The 20,678-nt window shown below is 37.4% G+C and overlaps 2 protein-coding genes across 2 annotated transcripts; one reads left to right on the top strand and one right to left on the bottom strand.

Annotated features, from left to right (window-relative positions):
* Positions 1 to 724: 724 nt before the first annotated feature.
* Positions 725 to 10,128, bottom strand: LOC131951777 (uncharacterized). The gene is made up of 6 exons (XM_059314172.1): positions 10,007 to 10,128; positions 6,711 to 6,871; positions 5,146 to 5,276; positions 4,463 to 4,607; positions 2,778 to 2,893; positions 725 to 836 (listed from the first exon to the last, which is right to left on the bottom strand). Exons 1-6 carry the CDS (start codon positions 10,089 to 10,091, stop codon positions 782 to 784), a joined length of 693 nt encoding a protein of 230 aa, XP_059170155.1. The 5' UTR covers positions 10,092 to 10,128; the 3' UTR covers positions 725 to 781.
* Positions 10,129 to 13,945: 3,817 nt separating this feature from the next.
* On the top strand, positions 13,946 to 16,613 carry LOC131951773 (ficolin-1-like). Its single transcript, XM_059314167.1, has 5 exons — positions 13,946 to 14,140; positions 14,628 to 14,704; positions 14,953 to 15,075; positions 15,443 to 15,562; positions 15,922 to 16,613. Exons 1-5 carry the CDS (start codon positions 14,062 to 14,064, stop codon positions 16,303 to 16,305), a joined length of 783 nt encoding a protein of 260 aa, XP_059170150.1. The 5' UTR covers positions 13,946 to 14,061; the 3' UTR covers positions 16,306 to 16,613.
* The last annotated feature ends 4,065 nt before the right edge of the window (positions 16,614 to 20,678 follow it).

Below are 20,678 nucleotides of genomic sequence, written 5' to 3'. Positions count from 1 at the left end.
CTTGCGTTTTTTTGAGAAATCGGAAATAGCGTAAATTAGTACTTCCGGTCAACGGAAATTACTAAAAAATTTGATAGAAGGCAGAAATTAGAACGTTTACTTACATGTGAAATTTCATGTATCTATCTGAAATAGTACTCAAGTTATAGGCTTTTGAAAAATTCAAAGTAGAAAAAGTTCCACTTCCGGTTATCGGAAATCGCTCAAAAGTTGATACGGATCTACGATTTTGATATAATACTTATATATGAAATTTCATCAACCTAGCTGTAACGGTTCTCAAGTTATCGTGTTTACACACACACACAGACACACACACAGACACGCATACACACACAGACATACTAACAAGATTGCAAAACTATGTTTTATCTGACTCAGGGAGGTGTAAAACGTCGAGATTTTTCTCGATTTTTTTCACGATTACAAGACTCTCTATATCTCGTATATACGAGAAAGTAAAAAGCGACTAAGATAAATGAACGGGTTTTCAATGGTACCATTGAATCAATGGAACTCAATTTCGATGAAATATTTGTTCATGTCTTCACTCCGTGTTGTTACCATGAAATTTTTTACATAGGACTTGACTACTGGGAATCATACAGAACATAAGATTAAAAATAATTTTTTTTGCCTGCTACCCAACAGGCTTTTCTAGTGTTTAATGAGCGAACAGTGATGACAGTAAATCATAATAAAAAAGAATTTTTTTTCAGCAAATCTTTTATTTTTTACATATGAATCTCTAGTAACCGGCTTGGGTCACAAGATCAATGTCTTACTGGCAAGGATCCTTGAAGTCTTCTCTCCATAAGGCGGACAACCACGGGAACCTGTTTAGATAAGGATATCAGTTACACCAGTGGCTGAACTAGAAAAAAAAACTCCCCCGCAAACATTCTTTTGCCCACTATATATATATATATATATATATATATATATATATATATATATATATATATATATATATATATATATATACATACATACATATATATATATATATATATATATATATATATATATATATATATATATATATATATATATATATAAGTAGCCTGCTTCACAAAATTTTAAATTAATCTCTTACCTAGTTTAGAAATTTAACTTATCTTATAGCAAAGTATAACCATCATGAGACAAGAAACCATAAAAAAATATGTCTAAACTCATTTCGGTCTTATAATAATCGCGTTTTAAATAAACCGGGAGTGATCTCCCCTAAACTTTCTCGAATATTTTTATATAAAATAACATGGGATGTGAACTCGGGCTATAGACATGATTTTTAATCCATTTTAAATACTTAAAGTTTTAAAAATAGAATAAAATCTCGTAGACAAAAGAATTGCACTCCAAGTGAACGCTAAATAAAAAAAGTGCATAATAGTGCGCAATATTATTAGTACTTTAAAAATTTACATTAGTTTTTGAGAAATCGGAAGTAGCGTAAATTACTACTTCCGTTCAACGGAAATGACTCAAAATTTAACAGAAGGTAGAAAATTAGATCTTTTACTCATATGTGAAATTTCGTTTATCTATCTGAAATAGTACTCAAGTTATAGGCTTTTGAAAATTTCAAAGTAGGAAAAGTACCACTTCCGGTTATCAGAAATCGCTCAAAAGTTGATACGGATCTACGATTTTGATAAAATACTTATATATGAAATTTCATCAACCTAGCTGTAACGGTACTCAAGTTATCGTGTTTACACACAGACAGACAGACAGACAGACAGACAGACAGACAGACAGACAGACAGACACACAGACAGACACACAGACATACGGACAAGATTGCAAAATTATGTTTTTCCGTATCAGTGAGATGTAAAACGTCGAGATTTGTAAAAATCTCGATTTTATTTTATTGCACGATTACAATACTTTCTCTATACTTCGTATATACGAGAAACTAAAAAAAAATGTTTGCGATAGCATTTCGTGTTTGACGAAATATGTGAAGGAGAGTTATGGGCACCCCTATTAGACTATTTAAATTTAAAGAAGGGCAATAAGTCATGGAACTAGTGTGAACGTTTGTCTATCTTTCACACTACAGCTGAGGTAGATATTTAAAAAAAAATTTTTTTCTACGCAACAGTGTGTTTTAGTTGCTGTAGAACTATCACTACTGTAGTAGACCTGTTTTTTTTACAGAACCACCATTAATGTGCAAGAAAACATTATTATGAAAATTTTTTAAATTTTTTTTTGGGTCGGAATCGGGCCCCCTAAACGGCCTGCCAGCCCTCCTCCCCCTCCGCATTTCGGGGTCTGGCGGCACACATTTTCTTCCTAATGACCTATTACACTCAGTGGCGTAGCCAGGAATTGGTCATGGGAGTTCAAACATTTTTCTATATGTATACAATCCTACATATATACCTATATATATATACCTATATATATATATATATATATATATATATATATATATATATATATATATATATATATATATATATATATATATATATATATATATATATATATATATATATATATATATATATATATATATATATATATATATATATATATATATATATATATAGGGGTCAATGGGAGGGGTTATAACCCCCCTACCCCCCTTGCCTACGCCACTGATTATACTTATGATTATACTCTACACTATACTTACCAGTAACACGCACAATGTGCTATTGTACATGTAAAATGTCCTGCTAAAATCTTTGGCACTAAACTTATCAGTTACACCTCCTACTGTGCTTATAAAATGCCCTGCATAGGTCCTCTCAACATACCTGGGCCCTTGCCTAATGTGTATGATGGGTACTGGAATGTATTCCAATTGATTTTGATTCCTCGTGATGGCTACCATAGAGTTACAGGTCCAAGTCAGGTCGTAAGCTGGCACTATCTGAAGAGAAGAATCAGAAAGAGGCTGTCAACTTAGGTTACGTGCATGTGTTACGTAATATCGGTGTCAAGTTATTTCCGGATTATCTTCTTCTTTCTAAATTCCAGTGTTGGAAGGGACCCCCCACCAACACAATTAAGTATACGTGTCAACCGGTTATGCGCCATTGAGGCCATTGACTCCGATTTCAGCCTGTTCCGGATTTTATAAAGCACGATTTCCGGTTGAACCAGTTTGCAGTATTTAGTTTTTAAGTGATTGATTACAAAAGAACAACAAACATTTGGAGTTTTGAGTTCCTATTGATATATTAGCATCATAATAAAACATAATTTCTGCGATAAAGCACGTCACACTTCTGAATTTGAAATTGAATAAAGTACCAATTAAGATTATCGGAAATTGCTCAAAAATGAGGGCAGCCTACGAATAGTTGTATATGAAATTTCGACAATCGAATGGAAATGGTACTCAACGGTTTTTAACAAACCTAGAATCAAACACAAACAAGCACAAGCACAAGCACATGCACATGCACATGCACGCACACATACACATACACATACACGTACACATACGCATACGCATACCCATACCCATACCCATACCCATTCTCATACTCATACTCATACTCATACTTATACTCATACTCATACTCATACTCATACTCATACTCATACTCATACTCATACTCATACTCATACTCATACTCATACTCATACTCATACTCATACTCATACTCATACTCATACTCATACTCATACTCATACTCATACTCATACTCATACTCATACTCATACTCATACTCATACTCATACTCATACTCATACTCATACTCATACTCATACTCATACTCATACTCATACTCATACTCATACTCATACTCATACTCATACTCATACTCATACTCATACTCACACTCACACTCACACTCACACTCACACTCACACTCACACTCACACTCACACTCACACTCACACTCACACTCACACTCACACTCACACTCACACTCACACTCACACTCACACTCACACTCACACTCACACTCACACTCACACTCACACTCACACTCACACTCACACTCACACTCACACTCACACTCACACTCACACTCACACTCACACTCACACTCACACTCACACTCACACTCACACTCACACTCACACTCACACTCACACTCACACTCACACTCACACTCACACTCACACTCACACTCACACTCATACTCATACTCATAGACACGCACAAGCATATGCACATGCGCACGCACATACACATGTATATTCATACGCACATGAACATGTACTTTCACATGCACATGTATGTGCACATGCGCATGCACGTGCACATACATGTTATAATGCAAAATTGGTTTTCCTACGCATTCGAAAAATGCCGATTTATAATGTTTGTCTGACTACGATATTCCCTGCTATAATCCGTTTACAAGAAAGTAAAACAAAAAATATAATAACTTTAAGGAATGAATTGATAAAGAAGTCTGGACTAGTGTTGAAATGAACTCAAGCAAGCACTCGATCTATTTTAAGCTTTGAACTTTGAACTCACCCCGTGGTCGTGTACGGTGCAGTCGGGCCAAAACGTCTTGTACGTGACGTCATCCACCTTCACCACCCAGATCTTACACTCGTCCCTTGTGGTCAAGTCACTTGCGGTCAACTTCTTGACTTGGTCAATTGAGAACGGCTGGGACCTGAGGCAGCAATAAAACAACAAAAAAAAAACAAAATAAAAAAATAAAAAAATAAAAACCTACACCTACACCTACACCTACACCTACACTTACACCTACACCTACACCTACACCTACACCTACACCTACGCCTACGCCTACGCCTACACCTACGCCTACGCCTACGCCTACGCCTACGCCCACGCCCACGCCTACGCCTACGCCCACGCCCATGCCCATACCCATACCCATGCCCATACCCATACCCATATCCATACATACCCATACCCATACCCATACCCATACCCATACCCATACCCATACCCATACCCATACATATACCCATACCCTTACCCATACCCATATCTATATCTATCTCTATTTCTATTTGTATATCTATATCTATATGTATATCTTTATCTTTATCTTTATATCTATCTATCTCTATATACGTTTAATGTATGTGGCTTTGTATGTGTGGCTGAGAAAGGGGGATGTAAATATATCGACAATTTAAAAGAAAATGTTGAAAGAACGTGTCGTCCGTAACCATACATACATGTCGTTAGGGGGAGAGGTGATGTTGTAAGGTTGTATGAAGATCTGACCGTTGCTGTCCTCCCAAATGACACACACCACACGACGACGCAGCATGCCGTTGAAATACTGCTCATACAGGTAGGTCACAGCCTGCAAGGTAGAAGTTAGGTCAGTTATGGTGGTGGTGGTGGCGGGGGTAGTGAGTAGTGGGTGGTAGGTGGTAGGGGAGGAGTAGCAAAATATATAGAGAAAAATGATAATTCCACTTAATTAAGTCATTAATTCGAGTGTTAAATAGTCTTTTAATACGTGCAAATCGAAAGTTTGAGAGGGGGGTGGGGTGGTGGTAGTGGTTGCAAATCGAAAGTTGGGGGGGGGGGGGGGGTTGCAAATCGAAAGTTGGGGGGGGGGGGGGGGGGTTGCAAATCGAAAGTTTGAGGGGGGGTGTGCAAAATCGAAAATTGAAAGTTTGTCCCCGGGAAGGCTCGCTACGCCTCTGGGGGGGGGGGGGGGGGGGAGGGGGTGACACCATTAAGTGCCGCACCGGGTGACACCCGACCTCGCTACGTCACTGTAAGTAAGAAGTGGGTTTAATATTTTAAAATCTATGCTGGGGTGGGGGTATGTCAAGTGTGTACCTGTCCCGTATCTATGGTGGTGGGATTTCAAAAAGTGTGTATCTGTCCCGTATTTATGGGGTGGGAATTTCAAAAAGTGTGTAGGTCTACCTGTCGCAAATTTATGGGGTGGGAATTTCAAAAAGTGTGTAGGTCTACCTGTCCCGTATTTATGGGGTGGGAATTTCAAAAAGTGTGTATCTGTCCCGTATTTATGGGGTGGGAATTTCAAAAAGTGTGTAGGTCTACCTGTCCCGTATTTATGGGGTGGGAATTTCAAAAAGTGTGTAGGTCTACCTGTCGCAAATTTATGGGGTGGGAATTTCAAAAAGTGTGTAGGTCTACCTGTCCCGTATTTATGGGGTGGGAATTTCAAAAAGTGTGTAGGTCTACCTGTCCCGTATTTATGGGGTGGGAATTTCAAAAAGTGTGTAGGTCTACCTGTGCCGTATTTATGGGGTGGGAATTTCAAAAAGTGTGTAGGTCTACCTGTCGCAAATTTATGGGGTGGGAATTTCAAAAAGTGTGTAGGTCTACCTGTCCCGTATTTATGGGGTGGGAATTTCAAAAAGTGTGTAGGTCTACCTGTCCCGTATTTATGGGGTGGGAATTTCAAAAAGTGTGTAGGTCTACCTGTGCCGTATTTATGGGGTGGGAATTTCAAAAAGTGTGTAGGTCTACCTGTCCCGTATTTATGGGGTGGGAATTTCAAAAAGTGTGTAGGTCTACCTGTCCCGTATTTATGGGGTGGGAATTTCAAAAAGTGTGTAGCTCTACCTGTCCCGTATCTATGGGGTGGGAATTTCAAAAAGTGTGTATCCGTCCCGTATTTATGGGGTGGGAATTTCAAAAAGTGTGTAGGTCTACCTGTCCCGTATTTATGGGGGGGGGGGGGGGATTTTAAAAAGTGCGTAGGTCTACCTGTCCCGTATTATGGGGGGGGGGGGGGATTTTAAAAAGTGTGTACCTGTTCCAGAGCGGGAATCTCAACTGGCATCGACTTGATGACCGACAGGAACGGTTTGTCAGGGTCACTGGCATCACTAGACTGGTAACTGGCCACCTCCGCTTCGTCAGAGAACTGACCGTTGAACAGGGTGTAGAACGTCATCAGGTTGTACGATATGGCTGGGGGTAAAAAGTGGAACACAGTTTGTTAGTGATTAACACAGGGGTACGGCGTATTCTTTTTTTGTTGTTGATGTAGTCATGTTATAGTTGTAAGTTTATTGCTAGTGGTGTTATGTTATAGTTGTAAGTTTATTGCTAGTGGTTTTATGTTATAGTTGTAAGTTTATTGCTAGTGGTGTTATGTTATAGTTGTAAGTTTATTGCTAGTGGTTTTATGTTATAGTTGCAAGTTTATTGCTAAGGGATTCATGTTATAGTTGTAAGTTTATTGCTAGTGGTTTTTGTTATAGTTGTAAGTTTATTGCTAGTGGTTTTTTGTTATAGTTGTAAGTTTATTGCTAAGGGATTCATGTTATAGTTGTAAGTTTATTGCTAGTGGTTTTATGTTATAGTTGTAAGTTTATTGCTAAGGGATTCATGTTATAGTTGTAAGTTTATTGCTAGTGGTTTTATGTTATAGTTGTAAGTTTATTGCTAAGGGATTCATGTTATAGTTGTAAGTTTATTGCTAGTGGTTTTATGTTATAGTTGTAAGTTTATTGCTAAGGGATTCATGTTATAGTTGTGAGTTTATTGCTAGTGGTTTTATGTTATAGTTGTAAGTTTATTGCTAGTGGTTTTATGTTATAGTTGTAAGTTTATTGCTAGTGGTGTTATGTTATAGTTGTAAGTTTACTGCTAGTGGTTTTATGTTTTAGTTGTAAGTTTATTGCTAGTGGTTTTATGTTATAGTTGTAAGTTTATTGCTAAGGGATTCATGTTATAGTTGTGAGTTTATTGCTAGTAGTGTTATGTTATAGTTGTAAGTTTATTGCTAGTGGTTTTATGTTATAGTTGTAAGTTTATTGCTAGTGGTTTTATGTTATAGTTGTAAGTTTATTGCTAGTGGAATCATGTTATAGTTGTAAGTTTATTGCTAGTGGTTTTATGTTATAGTTGTAAGTTTATTGCTAAGGGATTCTTGTTATAGTTGTGAGTTTATTGCTAGTGGTTTTATGTTATAGTTGTAAGTTTATTGCTAAGGGATTCATGTTATAGTTGTAAGTTTATTGCTAAAGGATTCATGTTATAGTTGTAAGTTTATTGCTAGTGGTTTTATGTTATAGTTGTAAGCTTATTGCTAGTGGTTCTATGTTATAGTTGTTAGTTTATTGCTAGTGGTTTTATGTTATAGTTGTAAGTTTATTGCTTGTGGTTTTATGTTATAGTTGTAAGTTTATTGCTTGTGGTTTTATGTTATAGTTGTAAGTTTATTGCTTGTGGTTTTATGTTATAGTTGTAAGTTTATTGCTAGTGGAATCATGTTATAGTTGTAAACATGGTGGAATCTAATCAAACACCAACTGGTATTACTAACATGTTGGCTGCCTTAAGGGGACGGGAGGTTAAACAGTGTCGACCCGTGTCGTTGTGGGACGTTAAATATTGGTGGCCTTTGTTCTAATGGGACGTTAAATATTGGTGGCCTTTGTTCTAATGGGACGTTAAATATTGGTGGCTTTTGTTCTACTGGGACGTTAAATATTGGTGGCCTTTGTTCTCGTGGGACGTCAAATATTGGTGGCTTTTGTTCTACTGGGGCGTCAAATATTGGTGGCCTTTGTTCTAGTGGGACGTTAAATATTGGTGGCCTTTGTTCTAATGGGACGTTAAATATTGGTGGCCTTTGTTCTAATGGGACATTAAATATTGGTGGCCTTTGTTCTAATGGGAGGTTAAATATTGGTGGCCTTTGTTCTACTGGGACGTTAAATATTGGTGGTTTTTGTTCTACTGGGACGTTAAATATTGGTGGCCATTGTTCTAATGGGACGTTAAATATTGGTGGCCTTTGTTCTAATGGGACGTTAAATATTGGTGGCCTTTGTTCTAATAAGACGTTGAATATTGGTGGTCTTTGTTCTAATGGGACGTTAAATATTGGTGGCCTTTGTTCTACTGGGACGTTAAATATTGGTGGCCTTTGTTCTACTGGGACGTTAAATATTGGTGGTCTTTGTTCTACTGGGACGTTAAATATTGGTGGCCTTTGTTCTACTGGGACGTTAAATATTAGCAGCCGGTGTTCTAGTGTGAAGTTAAATATTGGTGGCCTTTGTTCTACTGGGACGTTAAATATTAGCAGCCGGTGTTCTAGTGTGAAGTTAAATATTAGCAGCCGGCGTTCTAGTGTGAAGTTAAATATTAGCAGCCGGTGTTCTAGTGTGAAGTTAAATATTAGCAGCCGGCGTTCTAGTGTGAAGTTAAATATTAGCAGCCGGTGTTCTAGTGTGAAGTTAAATATTAGCAGCCGGCGTTCTAGTGTGAAGTTAAATATTAGCAGCCGGTGTTCTAGTGTGAAGTTAAATATTAGCAGCCGGTGTTCTAGTGTGAAGTTAAATATTAGCAGCCGGTGTTCTAGTGTGAAGTTAAATATTAGCAGCCGGTGTTCTAGTGTGAAGTTAAATATTAGCAGCCGGTGTTCTAGTGTGAAGTTAAATATTAGCAGCCGGTGTTCTAGTGTGAAGTTAAATATTAGCAGCCGGTGTTCTAGTGTGAAGTTAAATATTGGCGTTCGGTGTTCTAGTGGGACAGAAGGTTAAATATTGGCAGCCCTTTATATTTAACGCCACACTAGGACAAGGGCCCCTAATATTTAACGCCACACTAGAACACTTGCCGTATCCTAGTCGGACGTTTAATATTGTCGGCCCGTATCCTAGTCGGACGTTTAATATTGTCGGCCCGTATCCTAATTGGACGGCAGGTTTAACAGTGACGGTTTTGTAATAGGGCTGGTAGGTAGGTCACCAGCCAGTTCTATGGATCATGTAGGCTTTATTGAGCCGTAGAACTGGTTGGTGACCTACTTACCAGCCCTATAGTGGGGCGGCAGACTAAATATTGGAAAATGCACAATGCATAATTTATGCACCAAACACACGACAAACACGAAACAAACACAAATACCGACACACTCACCACACACACATAAAATATATTTACCACACACGCCAAACATATTACACACACATACACACACTCAACAGCATCACAAACACAAAAACACAGACCCACTCACCAAACTCACAAAAAAAAAAAAAAAAAAAAACAACAACCCACACACACAAACTCTCACAACAGTTGACCCACCTGGAGGTTCCTCAACATTGTCGTCGGCTCGACTGGCCCCACACCCAACCACCAGCAATACGACCAGGCACCAAAATTTCGTCATTCTAAAATATCTCGAGCACCGGCAGAGAGCAGCAATAGCCCAGCACATGCGAACGATCCGGTATTTATTGATGTTTCTTTCATTTTACTGCCGCATTTGTTGCGTCAATAGGATACATTTATGCAAATCTATTTAATCTTATTTATCCACCATCAAATAGGTTTAAAAAAAAATGAATGATAGATAATATTGACTGGGAAATTCGACCGTTTGGATACGATCGTACCAGGTCGAATGATAGTCGATGTTGATTGGGAACTCCGACCGTTTGGATACAACCGTACCAGGTCGAATGATAGTCTTGACTGGGAACGCCGACCGTTTGGATAAATCGTACCAGGTCGAATGATAGTCGATGTTGATTGGGAACTCCGACCGTTTGGATACAATCGTACCAGGTCGAATGATAGTCTTGACTGGGAACTCCGACCGTTTGGATACAATCGTACCAGGTCGAATGATAGTCTTGACTGGGAACTCCGACCGTTTGAATACAATCGTACCAGGTCGAATGATAGTCGACGTTGATTGGGAACTCCGACCGTTTGGATACAATCGTACCAGGTCGAATGATAGTCGATGTTGATTGGGAACTCCGACCGTTTGGATACGATCGTACCAGGTCGAATGATAGTCTTGACTGGGAACTCCGACCGTTTGGATACGATCGCACCAGGCCAATGGCCAGAAAAAAGCACGTCTAAGAATGATAAATAGTGTGGGGATGGAACTGCGATAGTTTGCAAGAAGACAGAAGGCAAGTCAAAGTGGAAGAGGCTTGTGTAGCAGGTAAAAAAAACCCCACCATTGATTGTAGAGCCACAGAGATTGATGGATATACAAAGGACGCGCATTAACATCAACGTTGCTATCTTCTCTTTTCCTCTTTATTTTCATCTACTAATGGTGATACTTCCATGCTTTTCTGTGCTTTGCCATTTTTTCCATGCACTCAAACATTTTAAAACGAAATGAATATAACTTGATGTATGTTTTTGTTGTGTAGGTATTCGTATATAAAAAAAAGTATTATGGCTTTATTAGGTTCTCTTTAAGCAGGGAATACGAATTCTACCTATATGTTCTAGAAAGTTTGCAAGTGAGGCCACCATAAAGACCAGTGTTCAGTGTGGCGTTCAAATATTTAAAAAAAAAACAACAACAAGAAGCTTAATTTATATATGGAGCTGCACTTTCAGTTGACCTTAATATACATTGTCTTAATAAACCGTTTAGTAATTTAGGGAGAGGTACGATTGTACAATGGTTGGTTCTGAAATTTACTTACCTATATCAATTAATATGGGATATATTTGTATATATATATATATATATATATATATATATATATATATATATATATATATATATATATATATATATATATATATATATACTAGCTGAATACCCGAGCTTCGCTACGGTGAAGCTTTTTTCTAACTGTACCAACAGGGAACAGAACAGAACAAAACCAAACACAAACACAAAAGAAAACACAAGACATACATACATATACATAATCAAATAATTGGTGTTGCTAAGCAGCGCAACTCGCCATTGAGTTGGGTGGTTACATTAATATTCCCACCCTTACACCATACTATCTGAGTCCGCCAATGATACAAATATGTAATGATAAACTTTCTCATAGAGTATCTGTCATAGACTTATATACATACGTTACATAGCTTTGATGTCAATCATTCTGGACAGATGATATCAATCCCGAGTGTCACATTTAAGCATGGTGGTTTTATTATAATTCTCACTGTGTCTTGAAACTAGTGGTAAAAAATTGACAGGCCCCTAATGCGTTTATGCAATATTTTTTTGGAAGGCTCACCTCGCGAAGTATTAGCCCGGTTTAAACAAATTTAACACAATATGATGTAATAGATAAATAATTTTTTTTTTGCGTTGACTGAAATTTTTTTGTAACACAGACAGACAAATAAATACACACAGACATATCGACAGACAGACAGACACCGCCAGACTGCTAATCCGAAAGTCTCGAATCCGGGTAAAGTAAGTACGGCGTCCCTGAGTCCACCCAGCTCCGAGGAATACCTAACTCAGGTTAGAGAAAGGACAAGCGGCTGGGCATAGTGTTGACCACACTATCCCCTCATATGCTGAGTTCACAGAAACAGATGATTTCTACTTCATTTGCCTCATTGACTTTTTACTTTCTCGTATATACGAAGTATAGAGAAAATCTTGTAATCGTGCAAAAAAAATAAAATCGAGATTTTCACAAATCTCGACGTTTTACACCTCACTGATACGGAAAAACATAATTTTGCAATCTTGTCGGTATGTCTGTGTGTCTCTCTCTGTGTGTGTGTCTGTGTGTCTGTGTGTGTGTAAACACGATAACTTGAGTACCGCTACAGCTAGGTAAGTTTATTGCTAGTGGTTTTATGTTATAGTTGTAAGTTTATTATTCATATATAAGTATTTTATTATAATCGTAGATCCGTATCAACGTTTGAGCGATTTCCAATAACCGGAAGTGGTACTTGTTGGATATATGTTGGATATTTTTGTTTGTTTGTTTGTCTGTTTGGTTACAGGAGAGAATCTGCACAATATGTAGAGCTGTAGTATTTAGGTAGAGAACAATGTTCTTTTTGACCAAACTGTTAATCACACATTAATTTTAGGTGTTAGGTTCTGGCTTTGAGTTACCATGGGTGAATAGGGGAAGGTAAAAAATCGTTAAAACTGATCACGTCCTTTATGATAAGGATGGCCCAGTGTAGGTATAATTGTATCCAAAACTTTATTTACACATTGCGATAGGCTTAAAAAAAAACAACTGTCCTCTTAATTGTACTTTTAACATGCAAGGTACAAGTCTCATGTAAAAATGTATAAGCACGTCCATGTTAAAATCAACATGTTGAAGTCCACAACCAACCGAACAAGCCCCCACCCCTCCTTAGTCCACACGCGCCCGCAAAATTTGATTTTCTTAAGCCCCCCTCCCCCCCACATGCCTTCCGTGTGGACGACTTAAATAGATGACCCTTAAAGACGACTGATGAGTTGATTTCTATGGAGCTTTTGTTCATTGTATAACTTAGTTTGTCGTGATATGCTTAACTCTTCGTGGATAGATATCGAGGAAATATGACCTAGCCTCGTTCAAAAGTTAAATTAGTTTTACCGATATTTTATCAAATCAATATCTTTTTTTAAAAAAATAACCTGCTTTTCAGATTGGCATGATTTACATTAATTTAAAGAAACCAATGAGATCTTGCCACGACAGTACTTTCTATCGATCTTTGGGAGTAGGATTACACCTTGGAATTATACTAACTGAAAACCTCGCATAACACTGACCTTCCCAATAAAATTATACTATTATTACACTAACCTTGACCCTCACATCATCGAAATTAAAACTTGCTTAGTACAGCAACTCTAAAATTCAGGGTCAAATATTTCTAAAATATAACATATATTCCTAGGCGTAAAAATGTAAAAAAACTAACAGCATATTTAATGTCGGCCAAAGTTGAATCTAATCAAGCACATTTCTTGAAAGGATTTGTCCAATCAAAATTGATGTTTGACAATGGACTGATGGACTCTTCCAAAATTGAGTATTAGTTAATTTGTGATATGCGGTATCATTTTAGGATAAGTAATACACTTCATGTTTTTCTTTGGTTAGAGTTTAGGATAGGGATACGATTATTGACATCAGTTCGAAAAAAAATTAGTTCTAACAACCTAATTCCTGACCTCAATTCGCTAAAGGCTCGTTAAATCAGGATGTACACGACACGTACGAGAAAAGAACTCTTAATCATATTGCCATATGGTGCCTTACTTAAGACTATAAGTTAATGAAAAAACTTCATGCTAGTTGACTCGTTTGGCTGTTCAAGGGAAGAAGCCATCTGGAACGTTCTTCTATTTACAGTCCAGACCCCAGCCTATCTGATATCCATCTACGATGGACTACTTCACATGGTGGCTAACCATTGCTGTCTGTTTCTTTCTGTTCAACTGCTCATACGCTGATGATACATCGGGTGAGACTTTATATTCCGATATCTTGTATATTTTTTTTAAGTTACAGCATAAATTATTTTTCACTTTAGAAAGTCTATAAACTAACAAAAGAGCTACATAATGTTGTAATGCTTCGTTATATACGTTTTAGTTCTATTACATAATAGTATTTGTGTTAAAAATGCATATCCGAAACGAATCTTCAATTAATTAAAATTTGGCATGATAAAATAATGTGTTACTAAGGAGAGTTATATGTGCTAATAATACATGCAGTTTGTGGGTATGACTGTGCTTATATTTGTGGCTTTATTTGTATGTGCTTATGTTTATGCGAATTGCGTGCAAATTTAGCTGAAAGCATATCGAAACTTAAAACAATCCCATATTATATATAAGATAAAAACATAAACAGATATCTCATTAGATTATTGAACTAATTGTATTGTAGGCCTATATTCTTTTGTTCACTAACCCCGTGTTTACCTATATTGAATGTATGATAAGAGAACAAATACACCAAGAAGGCTGGGACAGGTCGCTGCAAAAACAGACCTCAAAAATGTAGATCAACATTTGGTCAAGTCAGTATTTTTTTAATCAATTACATTATTGACATTATCTTTACTAAAAAAATCAGTTTCATGAATTGATAAAGCTAAAAACTAAAGTTCTATCTTACACACACACACACACACACACACACACACACACACACACACACACACACACACACACACACACACACACACACACATATATATATATATATATATATATATATATATATATATATATATAGATATATTGATTTATGAACTGTACGCTTAAGCAAAAATGTGAAAAAAACGCCAAGTTTACCTGCCTGAAAGACAGAGTAGTGGTTGAATCTCTGGATAGTAAACTTGTTCTTTGTGACACTAAAACTGATGGAGGTGGTTGGATTATTTTCCAGGTTAGTTGTTCAAACACTTAATCGAAAACAGTTGGTAAATTCTGTGTTCTTTGTGACACTAAAATTGACGGAGGTGGTTGGATTGTTTTCAAGGTTAGTTATTCAAACACTTAATCGAAAACAATTGGTAAAATCTGTGGTCTTTGTGATGAAAAAACTGACAGAGGTGGTTGGATTATTATCTAGGCTAGTTATTCTTTAAATTTTCATGTTTGTAAGAGGCTCTAGGTTACTTTCTTAATTTACCTTTCAAGTTTCACCAGTTTAAAAATATGCAAAAGTTTAAGGTTAACGTTCGACACATTATTAAGTCTAGCCGACATAATGATAGAAGTTTGATTTTAAGACTCGTTAAATTTATTTCCAGCGCATTATCAATGGTGACGTGAACTTTACAAAAAATTGGGCAGAATTTCGCGATGGATTCGGCTCTTTTAATGGCGACTTTTGGCTTGGCAATGAGATGGTCAGTAAACTGACAGCTGCGGTAAATATTTTTTAAAAATAAATTTGTTATTGGAGAGTGTGTGAGAAGGAGATAATTAGTGTGTGTGAGAGAGAGAGAGAGATGGTTTTGTGTGTGTGGTTTAGAGTGAGAGGAGTGTATTAGAGGGAGATAACGTGTGTGTGTGTGTGTGTGTGCGTGTGTACCCGAGGAAGAGATGAGGGCAGAGAAAATGAAAAAGTGGGAAAGCTTGCAAGAAATTTCTAGTTTATAATTTTGTATTTTTATCATTGTGTTACTTGCAGTAACTAGCTATTAAAGTTGAATTCTTGATTTGGGAGAGTGCAGCAGTTAACTAATCACTTGTTAACAGTTGTTTTAATTATATAATGATTTAACAGGGTTATACAGATTTGAGGATTGACATGATATGGAAAGGAAATCCCAAATACATGACATACAAGAACTACAAGGTGCAAGGTGAAGCAGATCTCTATCGAATGTCCTACAGAAACAACAGCTTCGAAGGAGAGGACCTTCATGATCACTTTAGACACAGCAATGGAGAGCCGTTCACAACTTTCGATAAAGGGCCCGGCCAACATTGTATGCATTATGGCCAAAAAGGTTGGTGGTGGCCTAACATTGGTCACTGTGGGTTAGTAAACTTGAACGGAGTTCTGGGAAGTAAAGAATATGCTCGGGGTATCCACTGGGTCTGGTTCACTCGTCAAACTGACTCCTTCGATTCTGTTGAGATGAAACTCCGAAAACCAAATCCCTAGTCATTATCATGGCTCCCGGTCAATTAACCACCTAGACATATATCACCCGGACTTTAACACTCGCTACTTACCATCTGGACAAGAAACCCCATATATTGTTTTAATTAAGGACAAATAAAATGTTAACGAGGGAACATCTTAGTAAATGTTTGGTCTATATCTTAATACTATCTAATTTCTATCTAGAAGAAAACTAGCTTGAGCACTGACAGCAACTTCAATAGAACGTTTCTTAATGTAAAGCAGTAAAAGTCAAAGGCTACAACACTATGCAATATATTGTTTAACATAAGAAAATATGATTACGTTCGATTTTGTTTATGTATTTATTCAGAGCATTTGGGTAATTTGTGTGAGGTAATGTGTGGGGTAGTGTGTGGGGTAATGTGTGGGGTTATAAGCCGAGGTGGACATTGATCGAACAACCACTTTGTTGACTTGAGATTTTTGCCACTTTTGTGACATCAATACAATAAAGCTGATCAGATAAATCAAAGTGTTATGTTTTATCATTGCGTGATAAGTTAGCTGTTTTGGTCGTTGTGTGAAATGTCTTTTAAAATTTTAACATTTTAAAATTGAAATTAAAACCTGAGTTGATGTGTGTGGAAGTAAATTTAAATTGACAAATCAAAATGCAAATTTTACTTATATTGTTTTTTTTCAAAATGTATAGCGTTCTATCAAAATCATGAAAGCGAAATCAAACTTTACACAAAACTTTTCTGGCCAAATTAAGCTGCAGCGATATTGGTATAAAGTCGCTTACATAATTTATTACTGCATTAGAGTCACGCAATGTTAAACACGTATATTCCAGTTATGCAGCTCATCAAGTATTTTAGAGTAAGTTATTGAAAATAATTTAATGGCTAGGAGGTCCCTCAATACAACATCAACATTTAAGAAGAAATAGGGACAAAAGGCACTGATGTAAAGTCAAATTAAGTTGCGAATCTCCTCCGTTTCATCCTTTAGCTTTTAAATATTTACGAGCCGACCCGCGGCGTATCATACGCCGCTATTTAGTTGTTTTATTTTCTACTTTTCAGTAATTCACATTTGTGAATTAAACAGTACCAATGCTGCCACTGAAAATATTTGCTTTAAAACACTAACGTCCCCCCCCCCCCTTTTTCCCAACCCCTACCCTACCCCCCCCCCCCCCCCGTGAAAACAGCCTCCTCTTAGTTACTTCCTCTTAAATTATCTGCCCCTAAACCCGGATTGTAAACATTTACCGTGAACCACAGCTCACCAGACCATGTGGGGGGGGGGGGGGGGGGGGCGGTAGTGATAGAGAGGAAGAGAGGGGACTGCAAGGCGCGCTTGCAGCTTGTTTTCTAACGTCTCGCAGAAGAGAATTATATATATAGATAATAAAATGTAGTTATAGATAGTAGTATAAAAATCTACCGGTTGCATTACAAATATTGTACCTGTAGTGTGGGATAGAATCATCCATTTCAATAAAGGCCATAAAGGGGAGGAGTTGATAGACATTTAACCATATAACAAGACAAAGTGCTGTTTCAACATATTAAATTTTACAATCAAAACAAAAAGAGTCATGACCTGATCAATAATGTCAATTATTTAATCTCCACTTCAATTTCACCTGACCACAACCAGCGTAATGAAACCAATCAGATCCTGCCACGATTTTTATTTAATATGGATCTATAGTTGTTGTGCATGTTATAGTCGAGCAGGGTAAAATTAGTTCAACTCAATTAGATTCCCTTTCTATTGTGCCACTTGTTTCTGTGACCTCGGCATATGAAAGGTTAGTGTAGTCAGCACTTTGCCCAGCCGCCTTTACTTGCCCTAACGTGTGTTAGGTACCCATTAGAGTTGGGTGGACTCAGGGACGGTGAACTGACTTGAACCCGGATTCGAACTCAAGACTTAAGGCTTAGCAGTCCAGCTAACCAGTCCATACCTTCTCATCCCTAATGTCTATTTCCTAGGGGGAATTTGCAGCCAGGTTAATGTGTTATATTTTAACCTGACTAGGGCTACTGTAAAAATCTAATGTACGTTCTGTGACCCTCTATGCTGTAGAGTCATGGAAACTAAACAAGAAAGGAGAGAGCCGACTCAGAGGCTTTGAAAGAAGATCCTGACAACGTATCCAAAGAATAAAGTGGGACGACAAAGTCTCGAACACGGAAATATGGCGAAGGACAGGATTAAACGACAATGTTTCAGAAGTTCGAATGAGGATATGGAGATGACTGGGTCATGTCCTACGCATGAGCAAAAAAAAATTCTTCAACATGGCTCTGAAGTAGACTCCGCCTGGAAAGCGAAAGACCACTGGGAACATGGAGGAGAGAGATGGACAAAGTGCAGGCTATTGGCAAGACCTGGCATGAATTGAAGTGGCTCGCCCAAGACAGAGTGGAAAGGCGGAGATTTGTTGCTGCCCTACACTCCACAGGGAGTGATGAGGATTACGGATTTATTTAAATAGCCAACAAATACAACGTAAACAACGTTAATGTAATTATGTTCAATCCGCATTTTGAGGTGACAGCCTATTTAATTTAATATACCTGATCATCCCTAATCGCTATTTCTACCCCCTCCCTCTTACTCAGTACATGAAGATTTATACACAATTAGAGGTCAATGCTTTATTTAGATTTAATATAGAACACTTTTACAAGGCCTTTAAGAACGTAAAGTATATGGTACAATTTTTTTTAGCATCTTGATATATTCCTGTATGTTAAGAATTAAGGTTTTTAGACTTCTTTTTACTGCAATGTGAGCGGAGTGGTGGCCTGCATGGTGAAGGGGAGAGAAGGTGTCGAGGGCTTCTTTTCGGTATATAGAATGAGGGAGGAGTTGTGGACAGGGATGAAACGGGGATTTTTATTTTATTTTGAGTTTTCCACAATAGAACCCACCCCTTCCCTTGTCATCCATGTATAGATTCTCGTAAAGATCTTAAAACTGAGCTGTACCACATTTAGTATGTTTCACGGTTTGAAGATATTGAAAAACAATAGCCGATAATGACTTTTGGTCTATTAATTGACAATGAGAATAAATAAACCTGTCCATAATATATTAATAGGTATTACATTCATAACGAAATAAGTCGACTGCTTTTGACTTAAAATATTGCTGTATTTTTTTAAGAATCTACTGCACTGCGTAGTATCTGATCACGTGATGTTAGGTGGTGGCCCAGTTAAATATTGTCTGCATTCGATTGGCTTCAATTATAACATAAGGACGTGGCAAACTCATGACACGTGCCCAAACTCCCCCCCCCCCCCTGCCCGACACACACAAACGAGAGTTTTCCGCATTGGCCGTAGTGTCGCATGTTGCTTTAAATAATTATTATTCCTGGCAAACAAAAACCTGATATTAAATGCCACACGTTTGGTTTAGGCAGTAAAAAATAAACTAAGCAGTCATGTTTCTAACCTTCTTTTAGTTCTTCGCTTCTTTGCCGTTCTTACAGTCTAATTGTTTTTCAACCGTTTTACCCACCAAGGTTATTTAGTAACCACACACTATTATATCCCAATCCACCCCAGTCCCTGATTGGTCTTGTGCAGTCCAGAGAGACACATGAACTGCTATCCCTCCCCAACGGTATCTATATTACCAGCATGTGCATAGGGTACGCTTTAAGGTAGAAGAGGATGAACGCGTAAAACTTTGGAGAGGGGGGGCGGTGTTAAGGTGGATTTAGGCTTGGGCAAAAGCTGACCAAAACCACTTTGATTAAACCAATCAGATCCTGCCACAATTTTTATTTAATATCGATCTCTAGTTGTGCATAATAGGTCTATGCTCTAGATAGATTAAATATAGAACACCTTAACCTTGCCGTTAAGAAGGTAAATTTTGTTCAGCACATATAATTCCGAGGCCATCATGTCTTCAAAAAACGGACAGCTTGTTCAGAAAAAATACATCCATAGCTTAGTAAAAACTATCGTACATCGATAAAACGATTACGAATATCTATTACCTTTTTTTTTCATTTTAATTTAGGCCCTTATTGTACATATAATTATACTAACTATTTATCAAACTAAAAAACATAACGCAAACTGTACTACTGTAATGTAAAATTTGGACCACTTCGTGTTTACAGATAGTATGCATTTTTGAGAACTGGTGGTCTCTTTTTGCTACAACCGAAAGGGACATTGCTGTATCTACATAAAGTGGTACATCACGGTTTTAATATGTTGAAAGAAACTTTGCTTTGTTGGGAGGGGGCGGGTGGAGATTCTACTGATGGAAAACTGAACAGGTGTTATGTTGAGGAGGGGAATGAAGGTGAACAGCATTAGCGTGAATTGTGTTATTCCTGAATTTATTTTTAAAAACAAAAGGTAAAA

The sequence above is a fragment of the Physella acuta genome, unplaced genomic scaffold (assembly GCF_028476545.2).
Source record: "Physella acuta isolate Inbredline_101_S28 unplaced genomic scaffold, ASM2847654v3 ptg000826l, whole genome shotgun sequence".
Lineage (NCBI taxonomy): Eukaryota > Metazoa > Mollusca > Gastropoda > Physidae > Physella > Physella acuta.
This window is presented reverse-complemented; position numbering and strand designations above follow the sequence as displayed.